The 19248-nt window shown below is 43.4% G+C and overlaps 1 protein-coding gene across 2 annotated transcripts in view; it reads left to right on the forward strand.

The window, feature by feature from the left end:
- PIK3AP1 (phosphoinositide-3-kinase adaptor protein 1) overlaps positions 1 to 19248 on the forward strand; it is a 177911-nt gene that overhangs the window by 57820 nt on the left and 100843 nt on the right. The window contains exons 1-2 of one of the 2 annotated variants that reach the window (XM_082423663.1): positions 5961 to 6081; positions 12910 to 13326. In XM_082423663.1, the coding sequence (XP_082279789.1) occupies positions 6069 to 6081; positions 12910 to 13326 (430 nt within the window). In that variant the 5' untranslated portion in view covers positions 5961 to 6068. Of the gene's footprint in view, positions 1 to 5960; positions 6082 to 12909; positions 13327 to 19248 lie in introns of those variants that run through there. The other variant, XM_082423662.1, reaches the window with a different exon arrangement.

A 19248-nucleotide genomic window follows, 5' to 3' on the forward strand; every position in this document is an offset into this window, starting at 1 on the left:
CATTTTTCACAGAACTAGAACAAAAAATTTTACAATTTGTATGGGAACACAAAAAACCCTGAATAGCCAAAGCTATATTGAGAAAGAAAAACGGAGCTGGAGGAGTCAGGCTCCTTGACTTCAGACTGTTCTACAAAGCTACAGCAATCAAGACAGTATGGTACTGGCACAAAAACAGACATATAGATCAATGGAACAGGATAGAAAGTCCAGAGATAAACCCATGCACATATGGTCACCTTATCTTTGACAAAGGAGGCAAGAATATACAATGGAGAAAAGACAGCCTCTTCAATAAGTGGTGCTGGGAAAACTGGACAACTACATGTAAAATAATGAAATTAGAACACTTCTTAACAAAAATAAACTCAAAATGGATTAAAGACCTAAATGTAAGGCCAGACAGTATAAAACTCTTAGAGGAAAACATAGGCAGAACACTCTATGACATAAATCACAGCAAGATCCTTCTTGATCCACCTCCTAGAGTAATGGAAATAAAAACAAAAATAAACAAATAGGACCTAATGAAACTTAAAAGCTTTTGCACAGCAAAGGAAACCATAAACAAGACAAAAAGACAGCCTCAGAATGGGAGAAAATATTTGCAAATGAAGCAACTGACAAAGGATTAATCTCCAAAATATACAAGCAGCTCATACAGCCCAATATCAAAAAAACAAAGAACCCAATCCAAAAATGGGTGGAAGACCTAAATAGATATTTCTCCAAAGAAGATATACAGATTGCCAACAAACACATGAAAGAATGCTCAACATCATTAATCATTAGAGAAATGCAAATCAAAACTATAATGAGATATCATCTCACCCCAGTCAGAATGCCCATCATCAAAAAATCTACAAACAATAAATGCTGGCGAGGGTATGGAGAAAAGGGAATGCTCTTGCACTGTTGGTGGGAATATAAATTGATACAGCCACTATGGAGAACAGTATGGAGGTTCCTTAAAAAACTAAAAATAGAACTACCATATGACCCAGCAATCCCACTACTGGGAATATACCCTGAGAAAACCATAATTCAAAAAGAGACATGTACCACAATGTTCATTGCAGCTCAATTTACAATAGACAGGACATGGAAGCAACCTAAATGCCCATCAACAGATGAATGGATAAAGAAGATGTGGCACATATATATAATGGAGTGTTACTCAGGTATAAAAAGAAACGAAATTGAGTTATTTGTAGTGAGGTGGATGGACGTAGAGTCTGTCATACAGAGTGAAGTAAGTTAGAAAGAGAAAAACAAATACCGTGTGCTAACACATATATGTGGAATCTAAAAAAAAAAAATGGTTCTGAAGAACCTAGGGGCAGGACAAGAATAAAGATGCAGACGTAGAGAATGGACTTGAGGACACGGGGAGGAGGGAAGGGTAAGCTGGGACAAAGTGAGAGAGTGGCATGGACATATATACACCACCAAATGTAAAATATATAGCTAGTGGGAAGCAGCCACATAGCACAGGGAGATCAGCTCAGTGCTTTGTGACCACCTAGAGGGGTGGGATGGGGGGATGGGAGGGAGGTGCAAGAGGGAGGGGTTATGGGGATATAGATATACAAATAGCTGCTTCACTTTGTTGTATGGCAGAAACTAACACAACATTGTAAAGCAGTTATACTCTAATAAAGATGTAAAAAAAATAGTGACTCCAAAAAAAAAAGATGAATGGAATAAAAAACAATGGCCAAATGTTCAACCTTAGGAAACTAGATAAGAGCAAAGGGAACCCAAGGTAAATAGGAGGAAGGAAATAATAAAGAGACCAAACCAATGAAGTAGAAAACAAATGACAGAAAAATTAAAAGCAAAAGCTGGTTCTTTGGAAAGACCAATAAAATTGATAAACATCTATTTAGACTGATAGAGATCGAGAGAGCAAGACTGAGAGATTGAGAGAGAGAGAAAGAGAAAAGACTCCAATGACCAATATCAGAAATAAAAGAGGGGCTATCATTACAAATCCTATAGACATTAAAAGGATAATAAGGAAATATGAGTGACTTCATATCTATAAATTTTTAAAACTTAAATTAAATGGACAAATTCCTTGAAAAATACAATTTACCAATACTGGACAAGATGAAATGTGAAACATGAATAACCTTATGTCTTTTGAGGAAGAACTGGCTAGCTAAACCTGATAAAAGAAAATTTAGGCTTGGATAGTTTTAGTGGTTAATTCTATTAAACGTTTAAGAAAGAAATAATAGCAGTTGTTCTCTATTAGAAAATAGAGGGGAAAGGAATACTTACAAACTTGTTTTATGAGGCCAGATTAACCCTGATACCAAAAACTAATAAAGACATTACAAAAAAGAAAATTACAGACCAGTATCCCCCATGAACACAGATGCAAAAATCCTTAACAAAATATTAGTAAATTGGCAACATATAAAAGGGATGATACATCATGACCAAGTGGGGCTTATCCGAGGCATTCGAGGTTGATTTAACTGTCTAGGAGCTTATGGTAGATTTATGGGAAAGAACTACAAAGTTGAAACATCAGATTAAGGAAAGAATTTTCTACAGTTGCTTTCTTTCACTAATAGGGGAAAAAAAATAAGTGGTCAGATATAGCTAAAAACCACCAGACTAGGAATCAAGACTAGAATTCTAATCCTGGTTCTGCCTCCAACTCAGTGTATGATATTAGAAAGGTCACTTTGCCTCTCTTGGCCTTAGTTTCCACATGGATCCAATAATGACCTCTTAGGGTCTTTTCCAGCTTTAACATTCTAAGAGTGTATGAGGCCAAGTCCTAAACTTTTTATCACAGCTGCCTAAACTTTCTGCTTCAGCACCTCAGAAGGAAGAAGTAGAAAACGTGCAAGATATGCTTTCATGCACAAGTGAAGGCACCATCTGTGTGAGACTTGAAGTGCGGAGGACTCAAGGGGGACCCCTCACTTGACAGCACCCAAGTATCCTCAGGAAGTAGTTTTAATTTACTCTCCGAAGTCATCCATTATGTCATTGTGCCATGGAAAGACCATGGACATTGGGTTTAGACTGAGTTGGGTTTGAATCACAGTTATACTAACTATTTGAATGACCCTGAAAAAACTAACATCTTTGAATCTTAGTTTCTTTATCTCTGAAGTGGAGATAACACCTATGATTCAGAATTATTGTGAGGATTAAACTGCGATAGTATAAGAAAGTTCATGAATTATCGTTGATGCTCAATAAATGTTAGCTTCCATTCCCCTATCAGTAAAGAATTAGGTTTGGTTACATATAGCAGAATACACAAATAATCATGGCTCTAGCAAGACAGAGATGTGTTTATTTCTCTTTCATGTAAAAGAATTTGAATATGGGAACCCTGGATTTCATATGGAAGCTCCATGGTCAGTAGGCAACTAGATTCTGCCCATCTTTGTTCTCTACTGTCCTTAGTGTGTGGCTTCCATTCACGTGGTCACCTCAAAATCTAAGAAGGCTGTTGGATCTCCAGCCATCCATTCACATTCCAAGAAGGCACTAAAAGAGAGAGAGAAAGGCAAAAGGGATATCTGGCAGCAGAATTAAGCACACCGTAGAGAACTTTTTCTTGGATGCCCCAGCTAATGACTTCCAGTTACATCTTGTCAGCCTCCGCCTCCTCATCTTGTCAGCATCTTGTCGCAACAGAGGCTGGGGAGTGGAATCTTTTAGTGGGGCACATTGCTGCCTCCAGATAAAACTGTGATTTTGTTACTCAGGACAATAGATATTGGGTGTACAACCAGCAATCTCTACAACACTCCTTTTTCCTGTTACTAAGGTCACTTTTGGTTTGGAGATCATGGAACTGGCATGGAATAGCTGGTGTGGCTTCTGAATCACAACGCACGACAAGAGAGTCAGCTCTTGTGTAGCACATGGATTTGAATTCAAAATCTAGCTTTGACACTTACTAAATAAGTGACCATGGATCACGCAAATTACCTTTTTGGAGACTTAGTTTCTTCCCCTGTAAAATGGGATCATAATAATATGCCTACCTCACAGGTTTCAGGTAAAGATTCATGAAAGCTGAATAAGTGACAGCACTCTGAGCAGAGTTGGCCACATAGCAGATGCCAACATTTCGTTTCTCTGAACCTGAGGTCCAGCCTGGAAATGGGCACTGCCATTGCTCAAAATGGCCCAAGGAGACAAGTGGCAGAAACTTTACAGGGAGTGGCCCTTTTGGTAGGTAGGTAAGGAAGCTTGCAAGAGGGCTAGGCTTCTAGGTTTTGTATGCGAAGCTACTTGTAATTGCAGAAAACTATCAATATAAGTTCTATTAAAGAACAGCATAGGGCTGTGACAGTGCATTGATAGGGGGCTGGGGGTGGGTAGCGGGTATGGCTAACCTGGTGTGGAGGCCAGAGAAATCCTGAACATGGAGAACAGTATAAGGTAGAGCAGGTAGCAAGCTCATCTCCTCTTTCAGAATTCCAGGTCTGTGGTAGGCAGAGTAATGCCCCCTCCAAAGATGTCCACATCCTAACCCCCTAGATCCTGTGAATACGTTGTTACACGGCAAAGAAGAACTAAGGTTGTAGGTGATATTAAGATTGCTAGTCAGCTGAACTTAAAGAGGCTTTCCTGGATCATCTGTGTGGGACCAATGTAATCGCTAGAGCCTTTAAAAGTGGAAGGCAAGGGGGCCATTAAAGAGAGAGATCTGATGAGGGAAGCAGGGTCAGAAATATGTTATGTTGCTGGCTTTGAAGATGGGGGTGGGGCATGAATCAAGAAAAGTGTGTAATTTTCTCTAGAAGCTGAAAAAGGCAAGGAAATGGATTCTCTTCTAGAGCCTCCAGAAAGGAACCAAACCATGATGATACCTTGATTTTAGCCCAATGTGACTCATGTTGGACTTCTGAAATACAGAACAGTGAGAGAAATTTGTGTTATTTTAGGCCACTAAGTTTTGTAGTAATTTTTGTTATGGCAACAGTAGAAAACTAGGTGTCGGCCTGAACCCTGATATTTCCATTTTAAAATACATTTCATTCCTTTCCACCTGCGCTGGAACCCTATCTTTCCATCATCTCTGCTCTCTGGACCCATCCCCTGGACCCTGCATCATGGAGGATTCCAAGGTCACAGAGCTATTCAGATCCATTAGAGGAGCAGCAAAGGGAGAAGGACAAGAAGACGGCAGGTGAGTGTGAGGGTTAAGGGAGACCTCTAGCTCTGGACTCAGACAGGCCTGGTATGGAACCTCGGGGAGCATTTACTCTCTGTGGGAGTCTGAGCAAGGGATTTGGTTTGTTTCTTCAGCGCTAACTTGAAGACAGTGATAGGTGCTACCCCAAAGGCATAAAAAGCAATGATAACTATACCATGCATTTAACATAAGAGATTATCATTAACGTTCATGTGCCATCAGGAGACCAGGTCCAGGGAATTCAGGCAGGTCACTGGAGGGTAATCAAGGGCAACGCCAAGCACCCAGGGCCAGGTGCCAGGGAAGGTGCCTCTTCCCCTTCCTGCCCCCTCCCCTTCCTGCCGGGGCAGCGGCTCAGGGAGAAAGCCCCAGGGGATGGGGAGATGGCTTGGCCAGCTGTGCTCAGCCCCCGCCCCAGGTCACGGAGGCCGGGCAGTTAACCCTTCTCCCTCCTTCGTCTCTCAACGCTCCTTCTACCTCAGGCTGCCCTTTGGTGGCCCATCCGGCTGTTTTCACGGGGAGTGGGACGCACGAAGCCCCCTGCCTCCTACCTACACTGAGTGAGCGATGGGGGGAGCGGGGGCCGCGCGGGGAGCTGGCCGACGGCCGGTCGGTGGCGGGGCGCAGGGGGTGGACGGTGTTCTCACTTCCCCTCCCCAACGGCCTGGGGTGCAGGTGCCGCGGGCCGAGCCCCGCCGGCGGGGCGGGCCCTGTGGACACGCCCTCGCGGCGAGTCCTCGCTGCCCGGCGAGAGGAAGCGCCAGAGAGGCGGCTGGTGCTGCGCGGAGCCGGGCGCCCCTCCCGTTCCGCGCCAGGGACGCCGCCGGGCCCGCTCCGGCCCCGGGCCCCGCGCGCAGCGAGCCGGGCACGGAGGACTGCGGCCGGCGGCATGGCAGCCTCAGGTGCGTAGGCCGGGCCCGGGTTCCTCTGCTCCGCCTCTCCTCCGCCTCCCCTCCGCGCGCCCTCTCGCCCGCCGCCTCTTGCCGTGCGCTGTACCCTCTCGAATCCGGCTGCTTCCTCGGCGCAGCATCTGTGTTCTTTCTGTTCTTTTCTCTGTTCCTTGTCGCAAACTTCCCACCCCAGCTTTCTCACGTTTCCCTTCCCAGCCTGTTGCGCGATTTTCTTCAGCCCCTGCCGACCTTCCCCGGTCCCCCGTCTTGTAAGTCTCCTTTTCTCCCTCCAGCACTGGCCCGAGCTTCTGAGGGTCGTTCTCCCTGTTGTCGTAACTCTGTGAGCCGAGAGTCAAGTTTAAAGTAGGTGGAGAGCCGACTTGTCTCTCGGCCGGTGAAATGCTTCTCTTCGGGTCCCATCGGGCCAATAGGGGGAGCTCAGACAGTCCGAGGTTGGAGATGGGCCCTTGGGCCACCTTCCTAAGCACGCTTCCTCTACCCTCCTGGGCTTTGTTTTTGTCTAGAATTTCCATAGGACTCTGGGAACACCATTCCTTTAGCTTTACTTTTCTTATGTCCTTTGCAGAACTTTGGGGACTGGGGAGAGGTGGAGGTGACTGGGTAATCGACCCATGGAAAGGTGCCAAGAGTCTCTTCCGATTAGCCTTGGGTTCCCTTCTGGTTCATGGGCGTGTACACTTGGCAAGTCACTCACTCACTGAGATACAGGACAAACACGGCAATGATGATGAGAATAGAGACAATTAATGAGCACTAACTATACAATTTAATGGACAATGTGCACCTAAATATATCCTCAGTGGTGACCAGGACACCCTAATCTGTGCTCTCAAGGAGTTTATAGTCTGTGAAGGCAAGCAATAAGTAAACAGGGAATTACTAGATGAGAAGATTAGAGTTACCATGTTTGCAAATTGGTTTACTTGTATTTCCCCATCCCATCTTATGATGTTATAGTTGAGATAACATGTGGAAACAGGATGTAAAAGCTTCTTGAAAAATAAAATCTAGTTGGCTGGGAGAAGGTGCTGTTCTTGGAGAAATTATGGGCAGATGCTAGAATGAAGAGCCAGCTCTCCCCAGATCCCCTGAGCCTTCTAATGGTGCTTTGGAAAAAAAGGCCAATGGAGACAGTTGTTAGATTTGGTGATGCAGGCTCATTATTTACGGGAAGTGGGAAGGTAGCTAACCTTAGCCTCCTGGCTCTCTAGCTGGGCTGTCTCCAGGTTTAGAAGAACCTGTACTGTGAATAAGGTAATAGTAGGTTCATAGTCCACACGTTCCATTCGGAAGCCCATGCGGAGTTATCTAGAGGGAATCAATTCATTCAGTAAATACAGGGCTTCCCTGGTGGCGCAGTGGTTAAGAATCCGCCTGCCAATGCAGGGGACACGGGTTCGAGCCCTGGTCCGGGAAGATCCCACATGCCACGGAGCAACTAAGCCCGTGCACCACAACTACTGAGCCTGCGCTCTAGAGCCCGCGAGCCACAACTACTGAGCCTGCATGCCACATCTACTGAAGCCCGCGTGCCTAGAGCCCGTGCTCCGCAACAAGAGAGGCCACCGCAATGAGAAGCCTGCGCACCACAACGAAGAGTAGCCCCTGCTCGCCGCAACTAGAGAAAAGCCCGTGCGCAGCAACGAAGACCCGACGGAGCCAAAAATAAATAAATTAAAAACCAGAAACAAACCGAATACAGTCACAGTTCTAGGTGTCAGGTGTATATTTAGTAAGTAAAACAGACATAAGCCATGACCCCATGGAGCTTATGGAGCAGTGGGGGAAGGCAGGCAATACAGTTAATAAGGAAAGTACATGATAAGATAAGTGCAGTGGAAAAACAGTAGAGAGGTAAAGTGGGTTGGGGTTATACTTTTAAAGGAGGCAGCCAGATTAGGCCTCACAGAGAACGGGGCATTGAGCAAAGACCTGAAGGAGGGCGGGGGAGGAGTCATGTCGGGGAAGAGTGCTCTAGTCAGGGGAAAAATAAATGGGTGCACGTGATGTATTTATGGAACGAGGAGCAGGCCACAGTGGCCACAGTAGGTGGGTGACTGGGGAGAAGTAGGAGATAAGGTCAGTGAAACTCCCACCACGTCCCATTGCTAGGAACAGGCCCTGGGCTGTTAAGTCCAGGAAACAGCATACTTTGGGCGGAGGAGGCAGAGAAAACCACCCTCATCCAGTGTCCTATGTGCATCGCCCCCCCAGTGGGCGTGGCCAAAGGGGCTAGAAGGGTGTGCTCCTATTCAGAAGGGGACTCACGCCCGGTGGCCAAATCTGGGGCTCTTTATGGGTTCTGTAGTGGCTTTGCAGATGTCTGTAACGGGTTAGAGCTGTCAAACCGTCTTGCCATAAACGTCCTCTGTGGTGAGTCGCCACTCCAGGGGCTGCAAGTGGGAGTTGGGCCTCTGGAGTCCCCGGGACTCCCTGAGGTCTGGAAGTACCAGGACCCACGGTGGCAGGTCACAGTGGTGACAGTGGTGAGAGCGTCTCTTGCCAAAATGCTGTAGGCTCTGGAGTCATCCAGGCCACTCTTCTTTGTGGTTTTCCTCTTCTTCTCCTCTTCCTTTGCTTCTTTTTTCCCTTCCTCCTCCCCCTCCCCCTCTCCCTCCTTCCCCTCCTTCATCTTCTTTTAAATAGTTTTATTGAGATGTATTTTGCATACCATACAATTCATCCATTAAAGTATACAATTCAATGGTTTTTAGTATCCTCACAGATATATGCAACCATCATCACAGTCAATTTTAGAACATTTTCATCACCTCAAAAAGAAACTCCGTACGCTTTAGCCCCTTGTTCCCTCCTTCTCCCTAGCCCTAAGTTCTACTTTCTGTCTCTGTAGGTTTCCCTACTCTGGACTTTCATATAAATGGGATCATATAGTATGTGACTAACTTCTTTTGTAGCATAACGTTTTCAGGGTTCATCCAAGTTGTAGCATGTGTCAGTACTTCATTCCTTCTTATGGCTCAATCATGTGGTCTTCTTCAGTTCCCTTCCACTGAAGGGTAAGCGTTAGTCTTTTGTTTTTTGAAAGGCGTATTTGCTTGTGGAAATCAAGGAGAATCTTGGCTCCCTGTCTTTGAAAGAACTTGGGAAGCAAGGTAAAATGAAATGGAATCAGCCTATCCTGGAATAGTCTCTAGGCTCCTGATGACGTCTCTTGTACTTACTCTTGAGGGAGAAGAGAGAGAAGCCATAAGTGATTTTCCCAAGTGGCCAAACCTAGTTGAGTGAAAACCAGAATCCTTTCCTCCATGTGTCAGCCTCCAGGTATTTGAAGAAAACGCTCATACCTTTTTCTGCCCCCTTTCTCCAAGGCTTCTCTTGTCTCCAGATCCTTCTACCATTCCTGGATTTATTAGGACGAAAGGGCTTGAAGGGACCTTTAATTTTTTTGTCATCTTAACTTCCATGTGATCCTTGAGGTTCCTCAGTACTCCTGCCAAGTCTCTAAACTTGAAACCTTTGGAGTCTGGAAGCTCCTCACATTAATTGTTTCCAGATCTCTCCCTATCCAAGTCACCTTCCCTATCTCACACCCCTCTTCAGTACAGTGCCCAGATTCAAACACGGGCTCTAGGACGGATGAACGGAGTGCCAGACTAAAAAGTGGTCTGGGCTGGGTAGATTGAGAAGCTCCCAAGCTCTTCTTCTCGGTTCTCTTCTAGGGTGGATTTTGAATCTTTTAAAGGAACTTCTCTTTTGGTCACTGTGTTTCTTACCACCACCATCACTCCCTGTTGCCACCAGACAGCTCCTGCTTCTACTGTTATCCATTACTTTCTCCTTCTATAGCCAAACCTGGTCTTTAAGCTCCACAAGGACAAAGACCCTTCCTTATTTCTGTCTAGGATTTATGGACTCCTTGTTGATTCATGTACTTCATTTCTCTAAATAAACAAACAAACAACAGTGGGAGGAATGATTTGGCACATGTGAAGAAGTGACTTATGGTTAAAGGAAGGGAATTCTCCTTGAAGAAAGGGGTGTCCCCACATATGAGAGAGAGTCCCCGACAAAGCATTTAGTCCTGTGTTGTTACCCAAAAGGTTGTGGAGGGACTTCAACTTACACTTTGGACTTTTCTACAACTTCTCCAGCTTTCAGTTTCAGCAGCAGAGCAAAGTTCAGGGAGGTGATAGATTTTGTTGTCCTCATTTACATTGAGGAAAAATTTGTTTAGATATAGTATATTGGTCTGAAGTCACACCATGAGTTGGTGACCAAGTAGGTTGTGATATTAACTAGTCTGAGGTACTAACCACTTCCTTCTCAAGTACTGGCATACCTCGTTTTATTGCACTTGGCTTTATTGCGCTTCGCAGATACCACATTTTTTACAAATTGAAGGTTTGTGGCAACCCTGCATCGAGCAAGTCTATTGGTGCCATTTTTCCAACAGCATTTCCTCACTTCCTGTCTCTGTGTCACATTTAGGTAATTCTTGCAATATTTCAGACTTTTTCATTATTATTATATTTGTTATGGTGATTTGTGATCAGTGACTTTTGACTATTGCAGAAGGGTTACGACTTGCTGAAGGCTCAGATGGTGGTTAGCATTTTTTAGCAATAAAGTGTTTTTTAATTAAGGTATGTACAATTGTTTTTTAAGACATAATGCTCTCACACAGTTAATAGACTACAGTATAGTGTAAATATAACTTTTATATGCACCGGGAAACCGGAAAATTTGGGCGACTTGCTTTTTTGTGATATTCACTTTGCTGGGGTGGTCTGGAACTGAACCTGCAATATCTCTGAGGTATGCCTGTACTTTTGCTCAAAGGGGGATTGAATTTAACACTGGAACCTCAGGAATGAGACATTTTAAATAGGTTTTCCATTTAGAAGAGGTTAAACCCTTAAGCGCTTTTTATTTAAATTGTATTTTAAAACTTTTATTTTAGAAGTTTCAGATTTAAAGAAAAATTGGGAAGGTAATACAGAGAATTCTCATATATTGCACACCCGGTTTCCCCTATTATTAACCTTTAAACTTTCCTTGATGACTAGAGGTCTTTAATGAGCAGCAGGTATTGCAGTGTGCTGTTAACAGAAGCCTACTGGAAGCCTATTGCGTTTTATATTAGTACTGAATTAGGGACTCCAAAAAGAGAGAAACTCCACATTTTTGTTTTATTTACTGTTTTAAAAGATTTGGTACTGTCATCCTGGGGGATATCAGAACTATGTTGAGTTTACATTTTTGTATGTCATTATTTTAACTTAGAATATGGTGATGGATGGGGGCAGGAAAGGGGGTTCCTTTCATGATGTTTTCAGAACTGAGAAGCTCAGGTCTTGCCCCACTCCTGCCTCTGACCTTTTGGCCAGGAACCATTCAGCTAAATGTGGCCCAGGGGTGGCATGTAATTGTGGTAATCCACAACTTAGATGACTCCTGTTTGATAAAATTCCCAGCTTCCTTCTCTAAGTGGGAGGAGGGATCCCTATTGCATTGTAGATGTATGGCTACTTCTCTGTGCTCACCCCTTCCAAATCCCTTAGAGTAATTCATAGAATTAGTGGGAGATTAGGACCCACAACAGTGGTAACCGTTATAAGAGCCAAGCATCTTTGAACTTTGGTAATGGGAAGATAAGAGTTATGGCTCATAAGATTCTTGACAGAATTCCTGATGGGAGGCAGCAGCTAGATTGGCAAGAGGACTGGATAGGGAACCAGGGGACAACCTGAGTTTCAGTCCTGGCTCTGAACTAATTTGCTGAGTGTGAATTTAAGCAAATTCCTTTATCTTCCCAGATGAAGTATTTCTTTTATCTGTAAATGAGGAGTTTGGGCCAAGTGATCCCCAAAAGACCTTTTTAATTCAGCACTTCTCTGAGGCTTTGGACTCTGTTTCTGGCATTTGTGCTTTATTAGAGGAAGAAGAAAGCCTATGTGACAGACCATGTATGGCGAGAAACACCTTATAAATGGTATTGTGTAAGTCAACATGTTAATTCAACCATGGTTACTTTTACATTAACACATTGTTTATATTAATGTGAGGATAATGACACCAGCTACCAATCATTGAGGGTTTACTACACATCAAGCACTATGCTTAGCACCTTACATGAAATATCTAACTTAATTTTCACAAAACACTGATAAATATTGCCTTTATATTTCCATTTACAGATGAATAAATGAGGTTTAGAAAATCTAAGCAACTTGCCCAAGGTTGCACAGCTAATACTTCAGAGAGCCAAGATGCTAAGTCTGGCTGCCTGATTCCAGACCTGTGCTTGTAACCACTGTATTTGGGAAAGAGCTAGGTTCTGGGATCAAACTGCCTGAGTTCAAATTCTGACTCTGCCACTGGGGCTCTTGAGTAAATTACTTAACTTGCCATAGCTCAGTTTTCTCATCTTCAAAATCAGGCTAATAGTAGTACCTACCTTAGAAAGTTGCTGTGATGATAAAATGAGTTTGCGAGGCAATAAGGTTGGACGAGTGTCTGGAACATAGTAAGCTCTATATAAGTGCTTGCAGTTGCTATCATCATCTTCATCATCATCATCCTATACTGCATCAGCTATGTGGAGAAGAGCATGCCAGCAGAAGCAATAGCTTATGCAAAGATCTGAAATGGCATGGTATGTTTGGGCAAAAGCAGGGAGTCTGGAATGGTTGGAACACAGACTGCAAGTGAGAAAGAAGTTAGACAGGTAGGCTGGAGGCAGACGGTGAAAGATTGTGGGTGCCAGGCTCCTCGTCTGGATGGTATATCTTGCAGGTCACGGGAAGCCCTAGTAGGAGCAGGCGTGTTAACATGCTTCTGTGCCTCCTTCTTGCTCAGGGATGCTTGTAGGATGCGACATCCTCATCGTTTACAGCTCGGATGCTGAGGAATGGTGCCAGTACCTCCAGGACCTTTTCCTGTCCAGTCGGCAGGTCCATAACCAGAAGATGCTGACTTATAGGCTGGGCCCCAAGACCTCCTTCTCAGCCGAGGACCTGAGCTTCTTTCTCCGCACACGCTGCATCGTGGTGCTGCTGTCTGCGGAGCTGGTGCAGTGCTTCTGCCAGCCGGCCCTGCTGCCCCTGCTGCAGAGAGCCTTCCATCCTCCGCACCGCGTGGTGCGCCTGCTCTGCGGGGTGCAGGACAGCGAGGAGTTTCTGGACTTCTTTCCAGACTGGGCACACTGGCAGGAGCTCACCTGTGACGATGAACCTGAGACTTACGTGGCAGCTGTGAGGAAGGCCATTTCTGAAGGTAAGGGTCTCTCCTGAAGTACAGATATGCAAGCCCTGGAAAGAAAGACCCATCCAAGTCCTAGACATTTCAGGTGAGACATTGTCGCGTTAACACTAGTCATTCCTATTACAAGCTGAACCTGGACCTCACTATGCTAAGAGCCCCAGTCATACTTACTGGTTTAGAGCAGCCTACTTCTGGGATGGGATAAGGATAGAGTAGGTCTCCTTGACCGCAGGAAAGAAAGATGACACTTTCCCATGGGTTCTGTGCTAGGATAAGCAAGCCCTCTTTCTAGAATTTTCTACACCTTGGGAGACATTGGACACAGGTTCCAGCCTAGAGGGCAGTGTGGGTGGGAGGCTGAGACTTAGTCTGGTAGGGTGTGAGGAATACAACTGCCAACCTTCCTGCTTGCAAGCCATTTCCATTTTATCATCAGGTCACCTGAAGATTTTGGTTGAAGAGATGTCGCTTTTGGATAACATGTTTATAGAGAAATACCTCCCTTCTCTATTTCCTGCCAGCCTAGTTTCTGTCTTTTGCCCTGTTTCTCCTTTTAAAGTGGGAAAATTCCGATCCTCTCTGGCGGGGCTAATGACTTCAGTGGCCCCAGGAAGTGTGACATATGCTCTGATTAGCAGTAACGGAAGATGTGCTCTGGGATGGATGCGTGTCATAGCTTTTCTTCCTCTTCTTGTTTTCTATTTTTGCCTCACTGTGGGCTATGAGCAGGCTATGTGTTTATCTTCTATTCTCTTGCCTTTGAGCTCTTATATACCTGATACCAGCAAAGAAGCCTGGAAAATTATGGGGCAATGTAACTATGCTCAGTTATCCCTCGTTTGACTTGGGTATTAATTTGGTTCATCTGCCCCTGTCTCATTTAATGAACTGAATCAAGAATTTACAAATTCTTAGCTCCCTAGATGCTTTTATGCCAGGAATGGCCTGCTCTAAACCAATAAATATGACCAGGTCACCTAACATAGTAGCATCCCAGGTCATTTTGTAATATAAATGACTAGTGTGAGCATGGAAGATGTCTCACCTGAAATACCTGGGACCTGTATTAGTAATTTTTCCAGGGTTTGCTTATCTTTACTTCGGAAGGACACGAGGATAGAAAAAGCACATAATTCATATTTGCATGATTGATTGCCCTTCATTGCCTTGAGGGGTCTGCTGAAACTTACAGAGACGCGAGATGCAACTAGTTGTTTCTGAGGATGAGCTTCTGTCACTGCTTAGGATGAGCTTATGATCTGGTGGGCAGGCTGCTGTGACCCACCTGCCAGTCATTCAGAGTACCATGGATGTATTGTCACTGTACCGGCATCTCATGCCGTGTGCGCTACCAGATTGTTCTTTAAAATACTACAGTGGTATTATTTTTAAAAATAGATGGTAAAAGGAATTCTTTGAATATCGTTTGGATGAGTCCAATGTTCAGATGCCTAGGTAAGTTGGTCGCTTATAATATTTTACTCTTCACTAATGACTCTGGCTCAGTGTGCTATGAGCCTTTAGCTTCAAGTGTTCCGGAAGGAATGAAGTGTTTCACAGTGGTGTTTCTGTTTTGAGAGCAAATAACCTCTCATCAGAAAGAGATTATTTTCATGGGAGATTAAAATAAGCTGCTTAGTGGAAAATCTCTGTAGTTCAGAATCAATGGATATGTAGGGACAAGTGGAATTATAGGAAAAAGAGTAGGAGGAAGGATGGCTTATGCCTCCAATATCATTTTCTTACCTGGTATTAGACTTGCGAATTTGGGGATTAGAGGTCTCTGTGTGTGCCAGGATGGCTTGGGTTTGCTTTGGCAGTGTCCTGTTGGCCCAGTAATGTGGTGCTATATCTCTGATTTTTGTGCTGAACAAGCTTTCTTAACAAACCCAAGACTCAAAGTCTGGCGTTGTAGCAAAAATGAGTAGCGACACTCTATTGCCTGGCTCTGCTGCTTACTAGGTGCCCAATATTAGGCAATTTATGTAGCCTCTTTGAATTTCAGTTTCCTTCTCTGTAAGAGGTGGGATTAGACTTGATCTAAGACACTTTCCATGGCTGATAACCTAGTGTCCCCTAGGCCAGAGAGTCTCAAACATTTTTGAAGCACCACCTTCTTGCCCTATTTCGTACCTGCTTTGACTCCCAGGAAGTTTAGGGCTAAAACAGTGTTTAAGGACAGTATTATCCCTACACTAGGCTTCTGGTATGCTTATGTCCTTGGTTACAGTCTCTACAACTTGCGATTATTCATTTTAATATCCCTCTTGTACACATGAGGTTTTCCTAAGACACTACAAAATAAAAGCAAAAAATAAAATTTTCATACACCCCACTATACAAGCTGCTCCAGTCCTATGAGAAATAAATACATGAAACTTGTTTCTTTGACTTTCTCTGTTAAAAAGAATTCCACTGGGAAATGTAATGGAAAATTGATAATGGGAATGAGCTAATGGTAGGGACAGTAATTGTGGAGTTACTGATTGCGGGGCTATCGAAAGCTACAGGGAGACAAATTTCAGGCATCTTTCTAACAATTAGAGCATGCAAAGATAGGATGGGTAGCCTTTGGAGGTGATGAGTTCCACATCACTGGGAGTGTGCAAGCAGAGACTGCATGTGTGGTGTAAAAGGAATTCAGCTTTGGAACCATGGTTGGACCATGTGACCTTCACAACCTTTTGATCATAAAATTCCCTTACCTGAAGCTTCTCTTTTTTCTGCTAGGAAAACATTTCTATTCTGAATTCAGTCTTCCTCCTTCACCAGATCTCCCTGGGGTTTCTAACTCCCAACTGAAGAAATATTGGTCATGTTTCTACTATGACTCCAGCAGACAATAGCAGGAAAAAAGACTTCAATTCATAATCTATGTAACCCTTGAAAATAGTAAAGTGCCCAGAATATTTATATTTTTTTTTCTTAATTTTAAGATAGTTTGTGAGAAAACATGATGAAATAAAATTTATATTTTAAGGCAGGATAAGAAAAAATTAAACATAAAATTCTCTCTTTGTGTTTGTTTGGACCTCATCCCTGCCTCCCTAATGTGCAGTGTGCATCTGCATTACACATTAACCAGAGCTCCTCAAAGATGGGAGTGCTTGCTCAACCATAAAGATCAATTTTTTTTCTTTCTTCTGACACTAGCAGTGTAACTTCTTAAAAGAATAGTGTTCTTTCCCAGCCCTGTAGGGGGTCATGGTGACTTGCTGCTTGCTTTGTATGTGCCTACCTGGACCATTTATCCTTGGTGAACTTTATGTAAAATATCAGTATGTCATTTTGATGTATGATCCTTTGTTTCAGAAATGTATATGACTGTGCCTTCAACTTATAACAGGCAGAACAGTTCTCAGAGTTTTCTGAGAATCTGCTTCCTGGGATATAATCCTCAGTAGTATGGCTCAGATAAAATTCCCTTTTTGTCTTCTTAACTTGATAATTAATTGAATTTTTGTCAACAAATATTACTATTTAATAAGATATTCATTGAGACCATTTAAAATTTAGGCTAAATTTTAGACCATTTAAAATTTAAAATAAGGCTTGAAGATCAAAAGCTTTAGAAAGTAGAGCTGGTGATGGAGGTAATTATTCCAGAAACTTGGATTGAATGTGGTTACAGGCAGTTAATTACACTTTCTCTTGCTGCTCTGTTATCTAAATAAGTATCAATACTTATCAAACTTTAATGTGGGCAGGAGGACCTGGGATTCTTGTCAATATGCAGATTCTGCCTCCTTAGGTCTGGTTAGGACCCAAGATTCTGCATTTCTAACAAGCAACCAGGTGATACTGATGCTGCTGGTCAGGGGTCCACTGAAAACTGAGCTAAGGTCTAAGCCACCCTTCCTTTGTCACGTCAATTGTCATGTATCTCTGTTATACCTGGACCGTTTTCTCAAATCTCTACTTTTTCTGGAAATGAAGGCACCATCACATAAGGGTGACTCCTGGACCAGTGTTTAGGTATAAAATTAGACCAGCGTTTGATGCTTAGACCAGTAGGCTTCAGGGTAGGGATCCTGAGTTTTCTTCCTGGTCCCCATCCCATAGATTCAATGTGTTCACTCTGACAGCTTTAAACCTCTCAGTTTTCCAGATGTAAGTGGTCCTGACATTGGAGTGGGGGTATACTTCCGTCACGATCCTCACTGCTTCTTCATTTAATAGGACCGTTGATCATAATTACTATGCCACTAAAAAATGTTTTGGAGGTTTTATTTTATTTCCCATCCCCTTTCTCCAAAGTTGTCGGCCACCTTAAAATTGAGTAGATGTTTTAATTAGAGTCTTCAGTGTGTTGGAGCAGCCAGTTTATTTCCCAGGATCTTCATCTGTAAAATGATGGGGTTGGACCAGATGATTTGGAAGGTTTCTTCCAGCCCCCCAGCACTGTAATATATCATTATTAGTTTTCTAAATAGATGGCAAATTACCCAGAATCTTTTAAGTGGTTCAGTTTAGTTCCAAAATGTCTGCAGGGATATATACCCAGTGCATATAAGACTGTACTATTGTTCTGAATTTTTTGGACTTGTTAGGTGATTATTTTAAAATAAGGAAGTGAGAAAAACCCAGGTACAGCACAGAAATTATTTCCTCTTTTTATTGGTGCTCTATTCTTTGCTGCAAATCTCACTGGAATATAAAAATAGATTCTGTTAGTCTGTGTGGGAGAGGACTTGGTGGGTAACATTGAGTTTTATTTCAAAAGTTCTCATAATTTTGTGTGTCCACGCATGTGTGTGTGTATGTTTGTTGTGTTGAGGGCGAAGGGAAGCAGTGAACCCAATTCTTCTAGTATTTTTCGGGATTACATTGGAGATCTTGTCTGCTTCTTTATACGTGTTTTCTCTTTACGCACCCCCAATCCTGCCTCATGCCCTTTGTGCTTCAGAAGTGTTGATGGTACCCACAATTATAATGTATTTTGCCTTTTGTTTACATGGGGAAAATTTAGAGGCCTTCCTTTCTTGATATTAATGTTCTAATCTGAATGTTAAACTGGAGTTTAAAAGGAAAACAGTTGGGATACAGGTGCTTTTAGCTGGTCAAATGGATTCCAAAATCTTCATCCAGATTTAAAAAGGAACATTTTTTTCTGAAATAAAGTACTGTTGACCCTTGAACCACGTGTGGGTTAGGGGCGCCGACTCCCCGGCCCCCACCTGTGCAGGCAAAAATCTTCGAGTCATCCCTCGGTATTGGCAGGGGATTGGTGCCAGGACCCAAGTAGAACACCAAAATCTATGGATGCTCAAGTCCCACACAGGCCCTCGGTATCCGCGGTTCTGCATTCGCAGATTCAGCCAACTGCGGATCATGTACTTGATCGTTTTTACTGAAAAAAATCTGCGTATAGCTTGTCGGCGCAGTTAAACCCATTTTGTTCAAAGGTCAACTGTAATACATGTTTATCATAATGTTAAAAAAAAGAAAATGAAAAAATGCCTGTAGGCTATTTCCAATTAAAAAAAATAATGTTGCAGTAAATCTTCACACAGCTCTGTGCCTAAATCTTTGTGAATCTCTGTTGATTTCCTCCCAGCCAACCTCTGTAGAGCTCCCAGAGACGGTGTTGCATGCCTGCTCTGTGCATCTCCCCACCCTCCCCATGTAACCTGAATTCATGGCCCCTTACTGTGGTTTTTTTGTTGTTGCAGTTTATTTACTTATTTTTCTTTCCCTTTATGCCTAAGTCAGTTATTTACATTTACATTTTCTCTTGCAAAGATACTCATATGGGAAACTGCCCTGCACCCCTCCTTCCCCTAATGGAAAGAGCTAATACTAAGGTGAATGCTCTGACAGTTACCATGGTGTCATGCACCGGGCACTTCATGGATGTTTATTCCCCCCACAACCCTGAGTTGGGTAGATGGTTTTACCCCCCACTTCACAGATGAGAAAACTGAGGTTCAGAAA

Source organism: Balaenoptera physalus (assembly GCF_965194825.1).
Source record: "Balaenoptera physalus genome assembly, chromosome: 14".
In the NCBI taxonomy this organism is placed as follows: Eukaryota; Metazoa; Chordata; class Mammalia; order Artiodactyla; family Balaenopteridae; genus Balaenoptera; species Balaenoptera physalus.